General features: G+C 41.2%; 1 protein-coding gene across 7 annotated transcripts in view; it reads left to right on the forward strand.

Annotated features, from left to right (window-relative positions):
• The window catches only part of UNC79 (unc-79 subunit of NALCN channel complex), a 149,815-nt gene that overhangs the window by 87,477 nt on the left and 44,544 nt on the right, over nucleotides 1-17,794 (forward strand). For all 7 annotated transcript variants that reach the window (XM_048854188.2, XM_048854187.2, XM_048854189.2 and 4 more), the window contains 7 exons: nucleotides 1,725-1,832; nucleotides 5,841-5,957; nucleotides 7,861-7,944; nucleotides 10,358-10,460; nucleotides 12,747-12,887; nucleotides 16,164-16,202; nucleotides 17,666-17,778. In XM_048854188.2, the coding sequence (XP_048710145.1) occupies nucleotides 1,725-1,832; nucleotides 5,841-5,957; nucleotides 7,861-7,944; nucleotides 10,358-10,460; nucleotides 12,747-12,887; nucleotides 16,164-16,202; nucleotides 17,666-17,778 (705 nt within the window). The remainder of the gene's footprint in view (nucleotides 1-1,724; nucleotides 1,833-5,840; nucleotides 5,958-7,860; nucleotides 7,945-10,357; nucleotides 10,461-12,746; nucleotides 12,888-16,163; nucleotides 16,203-17,665; nucleotides 17,779-17,794) is intronic.

Below are 17,794 nucleotides of genomic sequence, written 5' to 3' on the forward strand. Positions count from 1 at the left end.
ATTTTAAAAAATGTATGGTGGCCCCTACTTCTCTTGGACTTTGGAAGCAGTGGCCTAGTACCATCAGTATTTTTCAGTTAGTGGGGACTCATTGCTCAGTTGGGGGTCACGCACAGTAATTAATGATCTCACAGGTTCAAAAGGGAAAATATTCCTACGACTAGTTATCTTGTTGCATGAGAAGTGAAGCCTAGTTTTTGTGTATGTCTAGCTCCACCTCCTGTAATTGCCCTTCCATCCCCCCATTAATGAGAACTGTCTCATTATTTTATGTTTATAGTTGATGTGTTAACTATATTCCAGTTTTGCAAGGGTAAATGTATTTAACGGTAATCAGTGTCAGTGTTCTGTCAGGGCTGAAGCCTAGTCCCACTTGTGGTTCCAGTGAGCCAAAGAGCCAGTGCAACCAAGTGAAAATGAACCAACTGATCCTAAACGCTTTGTACAGGTTTGCAAAGGGAGGTGGCCACGGGAAAATTGGATTTGTTCAGACTCAACCCCTTTTTCGCCATTAGAGCCTGCAAATCAATGAGAACCAGGTTTCACACGTACATTCACAAACATCTGCTGAACTGGAAGGGTTGTCAGAGATGTTAGAGATGTTATCTCTTAATCCACTAAAGAGAATATTTATCCACTAAAGAGCAACATGATTACACATCGCTGAGTGTATTATTATACCACCCCATAAAACATTCACAATGTCCCATTAAATGATCTTGGTTTATAATGCTGTATGTTGCAGGTAGTGACCAGAATGAGTTACATATCTTGTTGTCTAAGGGTTTTATGTTTCTTTTATCATCCTGATTAGTTTACTAGTTTGTGGATACATTTATTATAGTTTAGGAAAGTAGGCTTGATGTGGTTATCATAATTTGCTGGTTACAGTTTCAAGCACCTATTGCAAAATGCTGACACTTGCATGCTTTAATATCTTTGAAAGGATTCTGACATAATGGGTTTCCCAGTGGACTGTCCAGATGATCTGTTTCTTCAAATAAGCAACCCATGGGTTCCTGCTTGAGATTTTTTTTGTAATCATATATAACTTCACATTTTCTTAGTTATTTTGTGCTTGCACAAGACAGCTAGTGATGCCTGGAGAAACTTTGGATTTGAGTCTTTCAGTTTTGATAACTTCAGCTGCTCAGAAATCATGAGATTAGCTTAAAAATCATGAGATTTTTTAAAAATACTAGATTTGGGATTCTTTTCCAGTTTTGTAAACTGTAGGATGCATATTTTCAAGCTTTTTTCTGCAACTCTGATGGCAATAAACTTCTTTTTTTAATGAAAGCAGAGATTCTCACGCAATCAAATGACTTTAGGAACTGAAGCTTTAAGAATAATACCAAATATTGCAAGAGTTGTGGCATTCTGTCATTTACATTGGATTTACATCAGTGTTACTCCATTGACTTCCATTAAGTTAGTCCTGATGTACACTTTGTAATTGAGATCAGTCAGGTGCTTTATGTATATTTATTCATTATAGTATGTACTATATATGAATAGTCTCCAAGAGGCTTATCCACAAATCTCCTTTAAAAAGAGATTTAGAAACAACTTCCTGTGCACCTGTAACATCACTGGAGGTGCCAGATGGCAAATGGAACATTGAAAAGATGTGAAAATGGCAATCAGAGAAGGAAGCTGATGAAAAAATGTTCTCTGATTTTTAAATAATGCACTCAGAGTTTAAGCACCATTTCCATTTGCAGATCCCACTGCTAAAGGACTTTCAACTCTGGAAATGCCAAGAGAATCATCTTCTGCTCCAACACTTGAAGCAGGTGTGCCAGAGACAAGTAGTCACTCTTCCATATCAAGTAAGTTTTTTCCCCTAGATTGAAGAACTGAAACTCAGTTACTGCATTTGTACATCTAATATGCATCAGCATCTGGCACATTATCTTCCTCCAAACTTTACGCGACTGGAAGCATATTTATGTGGTGCATTGTTAGATTTGTTAACTCTCCAAATGCCAGCATGATGTTTGCAATTAAGGACTACACAGTTTATTGTGACATAGCCAACTTCATGGACATTGATTTGCTGCATATGCATTGCACATCCTTAAGCAATAAGTGGAATTTTGAGGAGGTGGTGGCTGAACGCAGCCTTTTGCTGATGTTGTGTGTGCAGTTCGAATGAGATGTAGCATTATCTAGTTGTCTAAGCACAGGACCAGGAGACAGAAACTCCCCAGGATTCTATTACTAGCTATGTGGTCTCAGAAAACCTACTTAACCAATTGTGAAACAGAGATAATAATAACTACTCTGCAGGAGAGTTGTGAGCATTAATCATTTAATATTAGTGAAGTTCTTTCAAGATTTTGGGCCTGACACAAATCAGATGTAACTGCCCTGGAGCCAATGGAGTTACAGTGATGCAAATGGGGTTTAAGTGAGAGGAGAAACCGGCCCATAGGGTGCTATAAAAATGCTGAGTATTAATTTATTTAGTGATATCCAAGAACCACTGACTTCAGTGGAAGTAATATGAGGCCTGTAAAAGGAAGGATGGTCTTGAGATCAGCACACCAGTCTAGGACTCAGGCAGAGCTGGAATCAGTTCCCCAGCTGCACTACCAACTTCCAGTGCGACCTTAAGCAAGTCCAGAGGGCCAGATTTACAAAGTATTTAGGCAGCTAAAGATGCAGCTCAGCACTTACGGGGATTTCCAAAAGCAACTAAATTGGGGCAGGTTAGTTGCTGAATTCCCACTGATGTCATTGGACATGAGGTGCCTACCCTGCTGAGATGCTTGTGTAAACCCCACTAGGTAATTTTCTGCATCATTAGGCACCTAAACACCTTTGTAAATCTAGCCCTTTTTCTCTTTGTATCTCAGTTTTCATCTGTAAAATGGGGATAAAAATGTTTTCTTTATCTTTCTTGTCTATTTAGATTGTGAGCTCTTTGGAGCAGGGGCTGTCTCTTGCTATGGGTTTGTCCAGTGTTTAGTACAATGGGGCCTTGACCTCTGTTGAGGGCACTACTCACTAGTGTAATATGAATACATAATTATACTTAGGCTGCTGGTTTATAGACGCATACATTTTCAAAAAATCCTGATCAGGAAGAGTTCCCATGGAGCTCTTCTCCCATTGGAATTTCCACAGACAGAAAGAAACATAGGGGCAGATCCTAAGCTGATACACACTGTCATAAGTCTAACTGAATTATGACAATTTACACCAGCTGAGGATCTGCTCCCTAGACTTTTTCAAGTTATTGGTAGAAAACAGATCATGGAAATAATATTTCTGTTGGTACAATCCTACTACGTGAAATGTCACATGCTTTTCTGTAGCGACCGACTTGGCTCCAATACAGTTCAAAGGCTGGAGGCAGTTTTTTTGTTTTTTCAACGTTTGAAATCACAGCTGTCCTTAAGAAACCAGGTAAATAACTCTGGAAACATGAACCAACTCAACACCACTTTGATAATGTTGAATATGCATTAAAAAAAACTTGAATTACAATCATAAAAGCTGGTAAGGAAGTTCAAAGAGATAATTTCCTAGATTTTAACAGTCTTCTGCACTCCAAGCAACATTGTCAGTTCTGAAATTAATTGCCATTCTTTCACTGGGAAATTTGGTCTTTGATAAACTGATAAAGCATCTATTTAAAATCCCTTGCACTGGAAGAGATGGAAATTAGATTTTTCTGCTAATTTGCTGTGAAGGCAGCTGCAAAACAAAACAAAAAAGTTAAATATTAAATGCAATCACAATTCGGTTCAGTTCCTGAAGCTCATTTATGCAAGGTTTGGTTTGCTGCAGAGTTGGATAATTTTGTTATTGAATCCGAATGGAGTTTAAATGTGCTTTGATATATTGAAAGGGTATTGTATAAATGGGGGAAATCCTACAATGCTTCTCATTATGATGTGTATGAAATTGTTTTGATGAGCAGATTCCCAGTGGATGTTATCGCTCTGTTTATTATAAATTGGATACTGGTACTTATTCTGTTAGAAAGTTCTTTAAATTGTTCTCCTTATGAGATGAGATCAGGACAAGAAGTAATGGGCTTAAATTGCAGCAAAGGAGATTTAGATTAGATATTAAGAAAAAATTCCTAACTGTGAGGATAGTTAGGCACTGGAACAAATTACTTAGGAAGGTTGTGGAATCTCCATCATTGGATGTTTTCAAGAACAGTTTTGACAAACACCTGTCAGGGATGATCTAGATAATATTTAGGCCTGCCTCAGATCAAAGGACAGGACTAAGTGACCTAAAGAGGTCCCTTCCAGTCCTACATTATCTGTGATTCCATTATTCTATTTCATTTGGGTTTGAACCTTCTTTGCAGTTAGACATTGAGATGGATCTAACCCAAGACCTGGGATCTCAGTGCCTCAAAACTTTGAACAAAGTTTGGATCTGAACATTATGGCTTGTGCTCATCTCTAGTTCTGCCTTTTCAGTTAACAATGTCAAGGACTGTTTTTTTTGTTTTTTTTTAAGCTTAGCTGGTTACTATTGGGCATTTTATAATTGTACTGTCAGGTGTCATGTTAATACTATTTTAAAACTATGTTAGATTTCTTTTAGTAGCAAATGAAAATGATCATGACAAAGAGGTTTCACATTGATATCATGTAGGCCTGACTTCAAGAAAATATTTAAACTCATGCTTAAATCTACATGGTTAAAAGCTTTCCAGAATAGGTACGGATTTAAGAACATGCTCGAGTGCTTTTCAGATTCAGGACCCAAGAATCAGTTTCAGGCAATGAGTCTTGGTTTCATTGGGGAAAATACATTGCTCAGACTGGGTTGATAAAGGAGCCATGCTCACCCATCTTGATGCTTCCTGTTGAAGGGATGGAAAAAGAAGATAGGTTGGGAGCATCCCATCACCTGTTTCTCCTTCCATTTGAGTATTAGGGAAATATATTACAATGCTGGTCTTAATTGCTGGTTACATTATGGTTTATTCAGGGAGTATTGTCCACAACTAGTCATTTTCAGTAAAATATACAGCAATGTAGATTAAAAAATATAGGAATTGGCAACTTGATGGACCAGCAGAAGTTGGCTACTTAAAGAATGAGGTCTTCTAATAAAAGTGGAGGGGACAAAGGGCCATGTTGTGCTATTTTGATGCTGGCCTGTCTACAAGATGGTATGGAGTCACCCCACCCCTGAGAGCTTCAGAGAGACATGCAATCCTTTCCTCAGTGGCAGGGTGTTCAGCGAGACTGCAGGATGCACCAGTCACGTAATGTGTCTTGCACTCTGCAGGCCACTGCAGAGGGTGGGGCACAAAGCTATGATCCTCACCCACTTTCTTTTCCTAGGGGTGCCTAGAGGGAGCAGAGCTCATGTTTTCCCAGGTGCAGAGACTGTCATTCGATTAACTCTAGAATAGTGTGTGCAAATGAAAGGGGGTTGTTGGGGAAGACACCCTCCTGCAGCGTGTGCACACATGGGCTAGTCACAGTCTGACTTGATGTCTGGCGATACTTTGGGGTGGTTTCTTAAGCATTAGGGATGTCTAAGAAAAGTGGTGTCTTGAACACATTTCACTGTATTTTAGAATAAAGATTACAGGCCAAGGAATTGATAGTAGACACTATGTGTGAAATTCTGGTTTTACTGAAATCCACAGGATTTTTGCCATGGACTGCAGTGGGGCCAGAATTTCACCATGTACAACTATGTGAATAGAGCAGATTACTTTGAATAAAATTCTGAGAGCAAGCAGCTGGTCTTTGTGGATGTTATCAGTACCTCCTTCATGCTGATGGACAAAATCGGGGGAATAAGAGCAGCTTGTGTGATTCTCTGAACTCTTTTCAAATTCTGATTTGCAGCTCAGTTCAGACAGATGAAAAGGGGCTCCCTGGGAGCTCTGACAATGAACCAGCTAATGAAGAGACAGCTGGAACACCAATCTAGTGCGCCCCATAATATCAGCACATGGGACACTGGTAAGTTATGCTTCTCTATTCTTTATTTCCATTCCCTTAAATCAGTTAGTGCCTCTTTCTGTGGTGATCAATTATTGTGAATATAAGTGAGCCATTGCCATTCTTCCATTGGAGAAAAGTAACCAAGCTCAGGTCTACAGTGGAATTATATGAGATTCTCTGCTGGTGTGAATCAGCATGGATCCATTGTAGTGGGTTATTATTCCTTTAAAATAATGACCATTACTGTTTTGTATACAGCTAGGTGAGATTCTGGCCCTATTGAGATCAAATTGAGTATTGCCACTGACTTCAGCAGGGCCAGGATTTCACCTGGTGTGTGTGAATCATTTTTATAAAGACAAACCTCCCCCCCGCCCCCGCATCATATTGAGACATCAAGTATTTAAACCTTATGCCAAGGAGACTCTCACTTCCCCACAGGCAGAGGCTTGGGAGTCTTTTGCCAGCTCATGCAGAACTCATGGGGTTTCTGCTCAGTAATTCATACTGGGTTTCCATGTTTCTCATTAAGAGTGAAATGCAAAGCAGACAGTGAAAACTGAATTAAGTACAGAATGTCCCCACTAACCACCCGAAAAAAGTTTTAACCTCTTCTTTTCATTCTTTTTCTCTTGTGTGAAATCTTCTATAGTTCACTGAAGTTGTCACAGAATGATGAATTCTGGCATATGTTTCATTGTGCCATAATAGAATGATGCTGCTAGAATTTCACTAGCAAACCAGGAGGTGACAAGAGGGTGGGAAAGAACTGTAAAACAGTGTCCTGGAGCGTAGTACTTTGTTGAATGTCCCCACTGCCACATTAGTGGGGAGATTGGTCTAAAAAATTGTGCTTAATTCAGTTTTCACTTTTAAGTCCCATCAGTCCCATTCCATTTGTGACTCTGAGGCATGGCTTCTCTTTTGATATCCATCCTCAGAATGAAGTGGATTGTCAGTTTCCCTTCCTAACCTTCCTCACATCATTAGTTCAGAATTTGTCATTGATAGCGGGTCCATGGTAGCCTTCTGACATATCAAATAAGTTTATCTCACACAGAAACTTCAGTTAGCATAACTTACACAGTAACCCTGTTTTCCCATTTAGTATTTCCCATTTAGTTTCCCACTGTTAGTATAGAACCATATAGTTTATCATTTACCTCTTATGTGAGCTATTCAACCTGTCTTCCAAGTGGGCAAGTCAATATTCTATTCACTATATCTTTGAGGAGCTGCATCTTAATGTTCTTGTTGGGAATCCACTAGCATTCTTTTCAACATCTGTCACCTTTCTCTCCAAAAGACCTCACTTCAAGTCACTTCCTCCAATGGCTTGAGACACCACCTGAACTTTTCAAGGGACCTTTTGCAATCCCTAGCTTCACATCATTTTGTGGCTGCTTTATATTTTCTACATCAGTCCAGCTAACCTGGGTACCGTGCCTCTCTTTCTTCATCTCTCATTTCAGACTTCTCTTCCCAATCTTTTTCTCTGAAAAATAAACTCATTGTGTGTCTATCCTATGCCAACACAAGCATGTCCATGAACTACTGATCCCTCAGTGTCCCTAAGCATTACCTTTTACTCTTTCTGTGACTCTTTACATATCCCATTTCTTGCTGAATCCTTGCAATTAGCCCTATATTTCTTACCAAATGTCCTTGACTTTGAGCTTTCCTAAAAGGCTTCCTTTGATATTGCTAAATCTAGTTCTTGCTTCCTCTATGGACCTCTCTTTTACCTTCTTTTCTTCTCTTCTTTTCTCTTTTCATGCTCAGAGATTTAACCCTCTGTTTTCCAGCTGTTGTGTATGTGTGTGGTGATGGTGGTGTTTTAATTGTTGGAGTGAATTTGTGGTGCTGGCGATAGGCGCTGCGTTAACAGTACCACAGTCTGAAGTTGTCTGTTTATCCACAGAACAGATACAGCATGGGAAGCGGCCGTGCAATGTCTCAGTTTGCCTAAACCCTGACCTGGAGGGACCACCACTAAGAATAAGAGGTTAGTTCAGTGTCCATGTCTATTCAAACTTGGTCTCTCTGCTGAGACTACTAACAAGGTTGCTAGTTAGTACCAGTTGTGATGGTGGCTTTGTGTTCTGTTCAACTAGAGTGACACCACCAATTCATTTCACACAGGACATGGGTAGTTGATGGATGCCTAGATGCCTTCGTCAGTGCCTTGCTCGTCTGGACTTAACTGATGACTTGGAAGTGAAAGACTGTATGCCCCATTCCCTGAGTCACCATGTCCCCATTTCCTAGATATTTGAACACTCATTCCTGACATCCAAACTGCTCAGTCTTCCTTACAGCTTTTTAATGGCACCATGAACTAGCCTTTCTCTAGTTTGAATCGCATCCTCTCTCACTTTTCACCACAAGATCAGCAAAAGTGTTCTTATTATTAGCAGCTTAGCCTTACTTCCAGTTATGTAGCCATGATTATGTCAATGTTCTGCATTTGCATGCTATACTGTAACCTGTAGCTAGAGATGGAATCAGTTAAGCTTCCAGCATGATGATAAAATGGAAGGTAAAGTGAATCAGTTTATGAAGCAAAGACTAGCTAGACATATTCAAACAAACTGTTATTTCTGGCATTCTCGATGGTTTCCCATATCACTGAAGACTTCTCAAGACTTTCTAAACTGTCTACTGCATCCAGTGTAATCTCACAGGGACCATTACTTAACATATAGGATAGGGTCTTAGCTTGTATAGAAAATAATTATGTTTCCTTCCAAACTCAGCAGAACAATTGTTTGACACTTCTGTTTTCATTAAAGCAGCACTCAGCACCCAGTACCCTCCCTATTAGTCTAGAATGGGATCTCATATAGATCATTTGGTCTGAGCTTGCCTTTGCAACAGCAGCTATTGGGACCGTATCAATAGCAACTCCATTTGTATCAGGTTTAGTCAGACAATCCACCTCTTATTTCTTTAACCTGTGATGAGGATTACAATAGGCTAGTTTCAACATTGGCTGTGAATTCTGTTTGTGAGGCCTTCAGATTGCTGTTTGTTTTCTTGCTGGCTTCTTCAGTCACCTCCAGCCCTTCCATATCTGCAAGGGTCAAACTGGAGGGAAAAAGACATTGGTATTCTTCCAAGCTGTAACCACAAAATGAGCTCCATGCATGTGCAACTTCAAAATGAGGTGCCACTCAGCGTGGACCATGCAAGTGTGATCATACCGATAATCTGAGTTCCACTGGGTTCCTTGAGTTTGGCTCTTCTCAGTGGGGCTTAATTAACTTTGGGGAAAAAGAAATGGTGCTGTCCCACAAATGCCACTCAGTTGTAGCATCAAAATGAGACAGTACTTGATAGGTTGTGTAGATGTGTGACCTTTCCTGTTCTTTCTTACCTGAGAAAAGAAATAATTAACAATGTTGATATTAAAATATCATCACAGGGCACTTGCATTAACACTTCATTGAGATGAATGGGGCAGTTCACACCTCTCTTTGCTATTGTTCCAGAGGTTTTTTTCACAACCATAATAGCTAGAGAAATACCTTTAAAAATAATTTTAAAAAAAGGAAAAAAAAAGCTGTGATTCTGGAGAACAAGTTAGCTGTTTCAGAGACATGGTGTCCTATAACATCAATCCAAGTCCTGTCAACCAGGATACTCCACCTATTCAATACCTGTCCTAATGAGGCTCCTACTGCCTTCAGCCCTTCCTGTTTAACCAAGAATCTGCTCCCATCTCCCATGATTTGGGCACAGAAGAAGTGCCCCCGGGGCAAGGGGGTGCCATATGTGACTGCACTATTTGTATGCCTCTATGACCAGGTCTGTAGGCGGTCAGTTCCGCCTCATCGGTATAGCTTGCCTTTAAAAGTTTTCTTAACTGAAAATAACACTAATAATACTTTGCACTTCTAAATCACCTTCCATCCAACTATCTCTAAGCCTTTTCAAATCTTGATGAATTATGCCTCAACATCCTTGAGGCATTATCATCTCCATTTCTCAGATGGGGTGATTGAGGCAAAGAGGATGTTAAGTGACTTCCTTCCCCAAAGTCACACAGAAATTCTGGGGCAGAGCTGGGGAAGAATCTAAAATTCCTGACACCCAGTCTCATACTAACTGTAGGATCATCCACTCTACCTAAAGAATGAGGGGATAAAAACTTGACAATTTAACACTGAAGCAGTCATACCACCTTCAGTTTGTTTCTTTTACTTCCTTAGGATCTCAATTTTTAAAATAATTCCTGACCCTTAAAAAATAAAATAAGCACAAGTAATTGGAGTAGTCTGACAGAACCAAAGAATGTGTTGTATCTTTCTCCAGAGAGACACATTTTTATTTACATACACTGCAAAGGCTTTTTTTGTTCACACATGTCCATTCCAGATTTCCATTTACCTTGCTTCTTTTCTTTTAATGACTTCAAGGTGCCACCAAATCCAGCTTACTGTCAGCACCCAGTATAGTCAGTATGTTTGTACCAGCCCCGGAAGAATTTGCCGATGACCAACCTACTATGATGACTGACAAGTAAGTCAGTTTCTATTTCTTTCAAATAATTTGGTAGTTAAAAAGTACTGAGCTTCAGAACATATTTGGATGGGCCCTGCCTCAGTGAAAGAACATTCTCAAATTTTCTCCTAAGTAGCATAATTTTTTGTAGCAAGGGAAAATTTTCAAAATGTTCCAAACCAGGTGTGCTATGAATATGCTGGGCCATGAGTATGTGTGTGCACAGGTGGCTGTGGGTATTAGTAGTACTGTTTCATTATTTGAGTGTTGACCGTTTGCCTAGTACTGTACATAAAGAAAGGTGTGTAGCCTGATTCTCTTCTCACTTACCCCTGGTGCAAATCAGAAGTAACGCTATTAAAGGCAAGGTTGTTACTTGTACCAGTTTTACACTGGTGTGAGATAAGACCCATGGTACCTGTTGCATGGGACTCCTCCAGTTTTAAAGGAACATAAACAGGATAAAGACTGTATCCTTGGGAGAAAGGAAATCTTACTTTAAAGGGGCTTTTTGATGATCTAGAGATAGGCCTGAACTGGGACCTGCACTCCAAACCCTTGGATACAAATTCACTGCAATGGTTTTGGATCTGAGTCAGATCCAATGCCTGAAGGAGTCTCTTTTCTAGATTTGATTTGGAAAAGGTCCAAACTGAAAGAAATCTTTGAGAAAAGCTCACGTCATGAGGTTTCGGAGAACCATTGCCATCTGTGTGGATAGTGGGATGGGAGGAGGCACTCAAGTATTAGTGTTTCTATGGCAGCGATCAGGGAATTCACTAATTCTTGCGCTCTGCTTAATCTCTTGGTTGGGTAGAATTTTCTGTAAGCAAGTTTGGGGACTTGGCTGGTTCTAAAAGCTTTTTGCCTTGAAACTGGGAGTGGTTTTTATTTGTTTGGCCTTAATTAAACTCAAAATGGTAGTCTTAACCTAAGATGGATGTGAATCTACACATTGCGTGCGTGACTGATTTTGTTTCTATGGATTTGATCTAGGGGAAGGGACTTTTATTACATTTGGTTATGTAAATGGATGAAATAATACTGTATCCACAATTAACAAAGACTTTAATTCTGCAATTGAGCTTTCTCTGTTTTTTACTGTAAGGGCTCATTGTTATCCACTGACAACTTGTTTTTTCTCCCTTAAATGAAAGTTATCGCTTTTTTGAACTGCTATGGCTTTGCCATTGTAATGTAAAGCCATGACTGTAAGTCAGCACCTTGAATGCTACGGTTACCACCACTACTGCTATTTTGCACTTATATGCTTTTCCTCTACAAGGATCCCCAACGCCTTTTACCAACATTAATTCTTTGATCAAAATCCCATTGAGGCACTGTAAGTAAATATGATGGTACTCTTTTTACGGCAAAGTAGCTGGCTTAAAGCCACCCATTAATTCAATGGCAGAACTGGGAGTAGAACCCAAGAGTTGTGGCTTTCAATCCTATGCTCTAGCCACTAGATGAACTGCCAGGATGCTTACTAGAGAAGGGCAAGGCTGTTATGTGAGTCTTCAGTGGAACTGAAAGTTATGTTGGGTAAATGCTAAACATCCCAAGAAGTGGGCTCATTTCATGCATCTTCTTTGGCCTTTTTCCAAAAGCTTTGGCATCAGATGCTGAACCAAATGAGATTGATTTTCATAACCTTGCTAGCATCTTCTCCTCCTGTTGAGACACAAAGGGACGGAAATTGCTTGTAGCATCCCATTAAGTTAAAATGTCAATCTGTTGGAGTCATAAGCGATTGCTTGATCAAATTAACCAATCCTCCCTATTGGGCTGCGATGTACCTTTTTCCCTGGTTTGTTTGTCTTTTTATGTGGTTTTAAAACCCTGCCTCATCTCTCCTGCAGCTGACCTCTCCCTTATGATTAGACGTTACAAAGCTATTTCAGAGCGTTCAGAGTTGTCTCTCAGCATTGCAGTAGGGGGCAGCAGTTCAGCAGCAAAACTGGTTTGGAACAGAAAGAGACCTCTCTAAAAACAAAGGGACTCTTTCTTGGCCTCCTCCCCACATAAAAATCCTATCATTTCCTCTTCGAGTCTATAACCACAGCTGTAATCTGATCTCATCAAATTATTGCTTTATTGTTGATCGATGCAAAGCACAGACTGGAGTAACTGACCACCTGCCACAGATCAACATTGCCTGTTGATTGGGCTAGTGAAAAGTGCTTTGTATACAGGGTTTAAAGCACAGTGATCTATTTTCTTAGCCATAAAAAGTTCAATGTAACATGGGTTCTTCTAATTAATTGAACAAATAATATTAGTTTCTAATATCTTTCCTTGCAGATGCCATGATTGTGGGGCTATCCTCGAAGAGTATGATGAAGAAACACTAGGTCTGGCCATAGTTGTTCTCTCCACATTCATTCACCTCAGCCCAGATTTGGCTGCTCCTTTGTTGTTGGACATCATGCAGTCTGTAGGAAGGTAACCTTTGGACCTCTCTCTCTCTCTTTTATGAGGAAAGGAAGATTTTTGTGCCCTTGAATTGTGATGAATTCCCTAGGAGAACTGAAAGGGATGTCCTGATGGCAGATCAGATAGCTCAAAACCACATTTGAAGCAGATGGATCTTGGCTCTAGAGGAAGGGGACAGTGCTCTGTGCACCAATCTAGTACACCACGCCTTATGCAATGGTATTGTAGATTTGAGGTGGTGTCTCACTTTTTTTTTTTTTTGGTCATTGCTGTGTAGCTGAAAAATGGCAGCCCAAAATGAAGGTGAAGTAGAGCATGATAAATTTCACTAGTTCCAATCACACTTGGTTCAGAGATGAGAACCTCCATGGCATATACTCTGCCGGGATAACAGATGGAAGAAAGTTTATACCCGAAGACTTTGAAAATGTTAAAATGAAACAACAGCAATGCCCTGAAGAGCTATACTGAGAAGTGTAAGTGATTCAGGACATAGAGAGTTGTCTAAAGGCATGTCTACATTGCATGCCACTGGTGTACGTGTAGCTAGTGCTGAGTGCATAGCAGGCTGTGTCCACACTGAGTTTTGTAACTACACATGGTAGTGAAAGGTTCTGGCTGGGGATGCAGCGGAGAAAGGCTCTGGCAGCAGGAAGCTGCTAGGGTCTTACATGCAATTCCCTGTGGCAGGGTAAGGGATCAGGGCATAGGTGGTCTGGCCAGGTGGTCACAGCTGGGCTGGAGTCCACACAGTCAGTGAGCCAGGCGTCGGAGGAATCGTTAGAGCTGGGTTCAATAAGCAAGAGTCAGGGTCAAAGTCAGGCCAGGGTCAGAGATTGGAAATCAGAGGTAATACCTGGCTGGAATTGGGAGGTAGGAATTGGGGTCAGGCTCGGATCAGAGGCTGAAGATCAGGAGAGGTCTGGAATCACAGCAGGCCCAAAGTCCGTGCTGTTGCTCGGATAGCTTTCTGGGGCATCCTTCAGAGCTAAATAGGGTGGTTGGCCAGTCAGAGGGTCGCAGGATACTGTCACTCTGGCTCCCTTGGGTAGTACTTCCTATGGGCCCAACTCTCAACAGGGCTCACTGGCTGGAGCTCTGCACAGGCTCCTGGTGGGAATGTCAGCTATCCCAGGCTCTTCAGACCTGGGTTCTAATCCTTGCATCCTTATGCTGCCAGAGCTTTTCCCTGCTCTTCCCCCTGCTACTGGGCCCTTTCCTTACCACAGGGAGTTTCCAGAGCCTTTCCCCGTGTCAGGGAATGGCTCTGGCAGCTTCCTGTGGTGGTGAAAGGCTTCAGCAGCAGGACAGTATGCTGCTAAAAATAACAGTGTCGACCTGGGAGGCACTGTTTGGGCATGTAAAGAGCCATGTAGGGCACATACTCACAGGGTTCAGGAATGTCTTTACTCCACTTGCCTAAGCAGTGCCTCACTAGCTACACTGTTGTTTATACCTGTGCTTGGGGGAGCACGCAGTGTAGGTACTCTACATGCCACATGAGGAGTGAGCAGTGCAGACATATCCTAAGAATGCTCGTTGGAGAATATCTTGCGCCTAACTGAAATTCTCCTGCTGCTACAGATTATGCTGTTGAGTGTATAATAATCATGCAGTTCGCGCTCAGTTATGTTACCCAAAACCTGGGAAATGATCAGTCTTGACCAGGCGCTCTGGTCAACTAAGGTCATTGCGTGCTATGAAGCCATTTGGAGAGATGACCATTGGAGAATTCTCCATGTACAGAGAACTCTCTGCTAGCAGAGGGCTGGTGGAGATGGCTCCTCTGCCAACTGCTTTCACAACCCCCAGGATAAGAGAGAAGGAAGGTGTTTGTCGGGGTATTTCAGGAGTGATGCCTGAGCAGGACAGGTTGTGGTGGTTGTGAAGCAGAGCTCTCTTATACCTGACTCTCCATTGGCATAAGACCCCCGAGGAACCTTATGTCCGTGGTTTAAATTAAAGCTACTCCCCTACAGCTTGAATTTATTCAGGGGGTTGGTGGTCAAGGATCCTGAAACTGCAGCTGGCTCCCTGCAGCCCTCCCTCTCTGCTATGTCTGAACTCCACTTGAAGATAGTGGAGAATCAAGCCCTCCATTTCCATTAACTCTGAGGCTGCAGTTCCCTGCTGTCAGTGATAATGAACTCTGGAGGAGGTAGAGTTTCCAATCTAGACTGATGCCATCCATCCTACTTGTTACTCATAAATACAGCACTAATAGGGCCAGTGAGAAGCCATGAACAATTAAGCTCCTGAAGATTAGTTATCAAAGTGTGGGGGGAACGTGGTACATTTTCCTCACTGAAGTGGAAATACTGCATCCTCTGTGAGACACATCTGAGTCTGTTAGTGAAGCAGATGGTATACAACCTGGGGCATTCCAGTATGGTGAACGTACTTTGTCATTTCCTAGCGTTCAGTCTTGGTCACCACTATTTTTTACTAATCAAGGTGCAGTTACAGGCCCATGAAGGAATTGATTTGAATAGATGCAGAACAAGGCATACTCCCCCTAAAAGTAGATATGGGCATGAACACATTCAGGTGGCTTCAGTGTACTTGCTCTTACATTCCTAGTAAACTTTCTGTTTTTTTCTGAAGTTATTTTTGTGCAAACACTATGAGGTACATTGCCCCCTTATATCCAGTCTATTAACACACATGATATTTATGCCTGTGCATCACAAGTGAATGACTTACTATTTTACTGCTTAGAGAAGATAGTAGTGTCTGATGTTTAGAACAGAGGACTTGGAGTCAGGAGACTCAAGATGTAGGGTAAAATTTTCAAAGCACTAAAGCGACTTAGGGCCAGATTGTCAAAGGTATTTGGGAGCCTAAAGATGCAGATAGATGCCTAATGGGATTTTCAAAAGCACCTAGGGGCCTAACTCCTGTTGATTTCAGTCAGCATGCAGTTCCTACACTATTCCTGCAAATTTCTGCTCTCCAAATTACCCAGGGTGAGTAATTAATTGTTTTTGGTGTATGAATACAAGATACTTTCATTATCATTATGGTGATAAGGGAGGGCAAGTAGAATTTGTCTCAACTGGCAAATATTTATGACAATATTGCAAGACTGACTTTGACTCTTACCCTTTACAAAAATGAATTTGAGTCCCCTGTGCATCTGATCAAAGGATCTCCTGTGACCTTTAAAACATGTTCTCCGAAATGTCGTCTTACTAAATTTTACTTACTGGTAATTTTACTGGCTTGATTAAAAATATTATGAACAGTACTTTTGTTTGACATGCTGTTTTCTGCTGTTTACTCCAGGTTGGCGTCAAGTACCTGTTTTTCTAATCAAGCAGAAAGGTACAGTAACACCCCACTTCCCCCGCAAAAGTGTGCTAGATATATAAACAAATGGTCAAATCCTATCCTTTGTTACGTGGGTACAAATATCTCATGTTTTCTAGCGATGGGCCTGGACCAAAAAGCCCAGATCCAAACCTCCTTGAACTTTGGAAAAATTCATACCTGGATCAGGGATTAAATCCAGGCCTCCTTAAAGTCAGTGACAAAACTCCCATTGACTTTACAGATCCTAGATTTCACTCCACACCTTTGTAGCTCATTTCCATGTCTCATTATATATGTGGTTTTCCCATTATGCTGGTGAATAAAATTTATGGCCCTGGGAAGGGTTTTCATCTGTATGCATTTAACTAAGTCTATATCTACACTACCACCGGATCGAAGCTCTGGTGATTGATGCACCAGGGTCGAAGACCTGCCAAATTGACCACAGATCGCTCTCCGGTCAACCTCAGTACTCCACCCCGGATGAGAAGAGTAAGGTCAGTTGACGGGAGAGTGTGTCCCGTTGATCCAGTGTGGTGCAGACACTGCAGTAAGTCAACCTAAGCTATGTTGACTCCAGCTATGTTACTCACGTAGCTGGAGTTGCATAACTTTGGTCGACTTACTGGAGTAGTGTAGACATAGCCTAAGTCAGTCATCCATAATTCTGGAGAACACCTACTGGTGATGTCCCATCATGCAATTAGACTACTGCCCTTATACAGGGACATCACATGGGCTGCGTTCATTTTTGGAAATTTTAAAAAGGTTGTGCTGCTTAATTCATTAATGATTGGAAAGTGCTTTGAAATCTTTGGCTGGAAGGTGCTAGAGAGGAATAAATGAATGAGCTTTATGGGAGCTTGCATCCAAGTGTGGAAGTTCTGCATCCCTGAAATCAGTGAGAGTTTTGCCATTGACTTCAAAGATAGCAGGATTGGGCTTCAAATCCTGAAGACTCAATGGCAATAACATTCCTGACACTATGTAGAGAATCAGGAAAAATTAAACTAGCTATTGAGGCCAGAATCAAGCCACAGCACTTCAGCACTTGCTTAACTTAAACCATGTAAATAATCCTGCTGAAGTCATGAAAGTTAAGCCTGTGATTGCGTGCTTTGCTGGATCAGGACCTTTTATAGAGCACCCAGGAGGACTCAGAAGGCCTGTGCTCTATTCCTAGCTCTGCCACTAGCCTGCTGGGTGATCTTGGCAAGTCACTTTACCTCCTTGTGCCTCAGTTTCCCTATCTGTAAAATGTGGATAATGATCCTGGCCTCCTTTGTGTTCTGATAATGAAAAGTGCTTTATAAGACCTAGGAGTTATTATTATTACCATCTTCTTGTATTCATAACTGAATTTGTCTTTGAGTTACTAGAAAGCATAGGATCTTCTTTACCTTCTCCAATTTTCAGCTTTGGGAAATATTTTTCATCCACTAGGGAATTTCTCCCTCTTTTTTCCTTCATTTCAGCATGATGATCCCTGGTAATGCTGCCGGTGTGGCTAAGCAATTCCTCCGTTGCATTTTCCATCAGCTAGCTCCCAATGGTATATTTCCACAGCTGTTCCAGAGCAATATCAAAGGTAATGTGCAATGCCT

The sequence above is a fragment of the Caretta caretta genome, chromosome 6, assembly GCF_965140235.1.
Source record: "Caretta caretta isolate rCarCar2 chromosome 6, rCarCar1.hap1, whole genome shotgun sequence".
In the NCBI taxonomy this organism is placed as follows: domain Eukaryota; kingdom Metazoa; phylum Chordata; order Testudines; family Cheloniidae; genus Caretta; species Caretta caretta.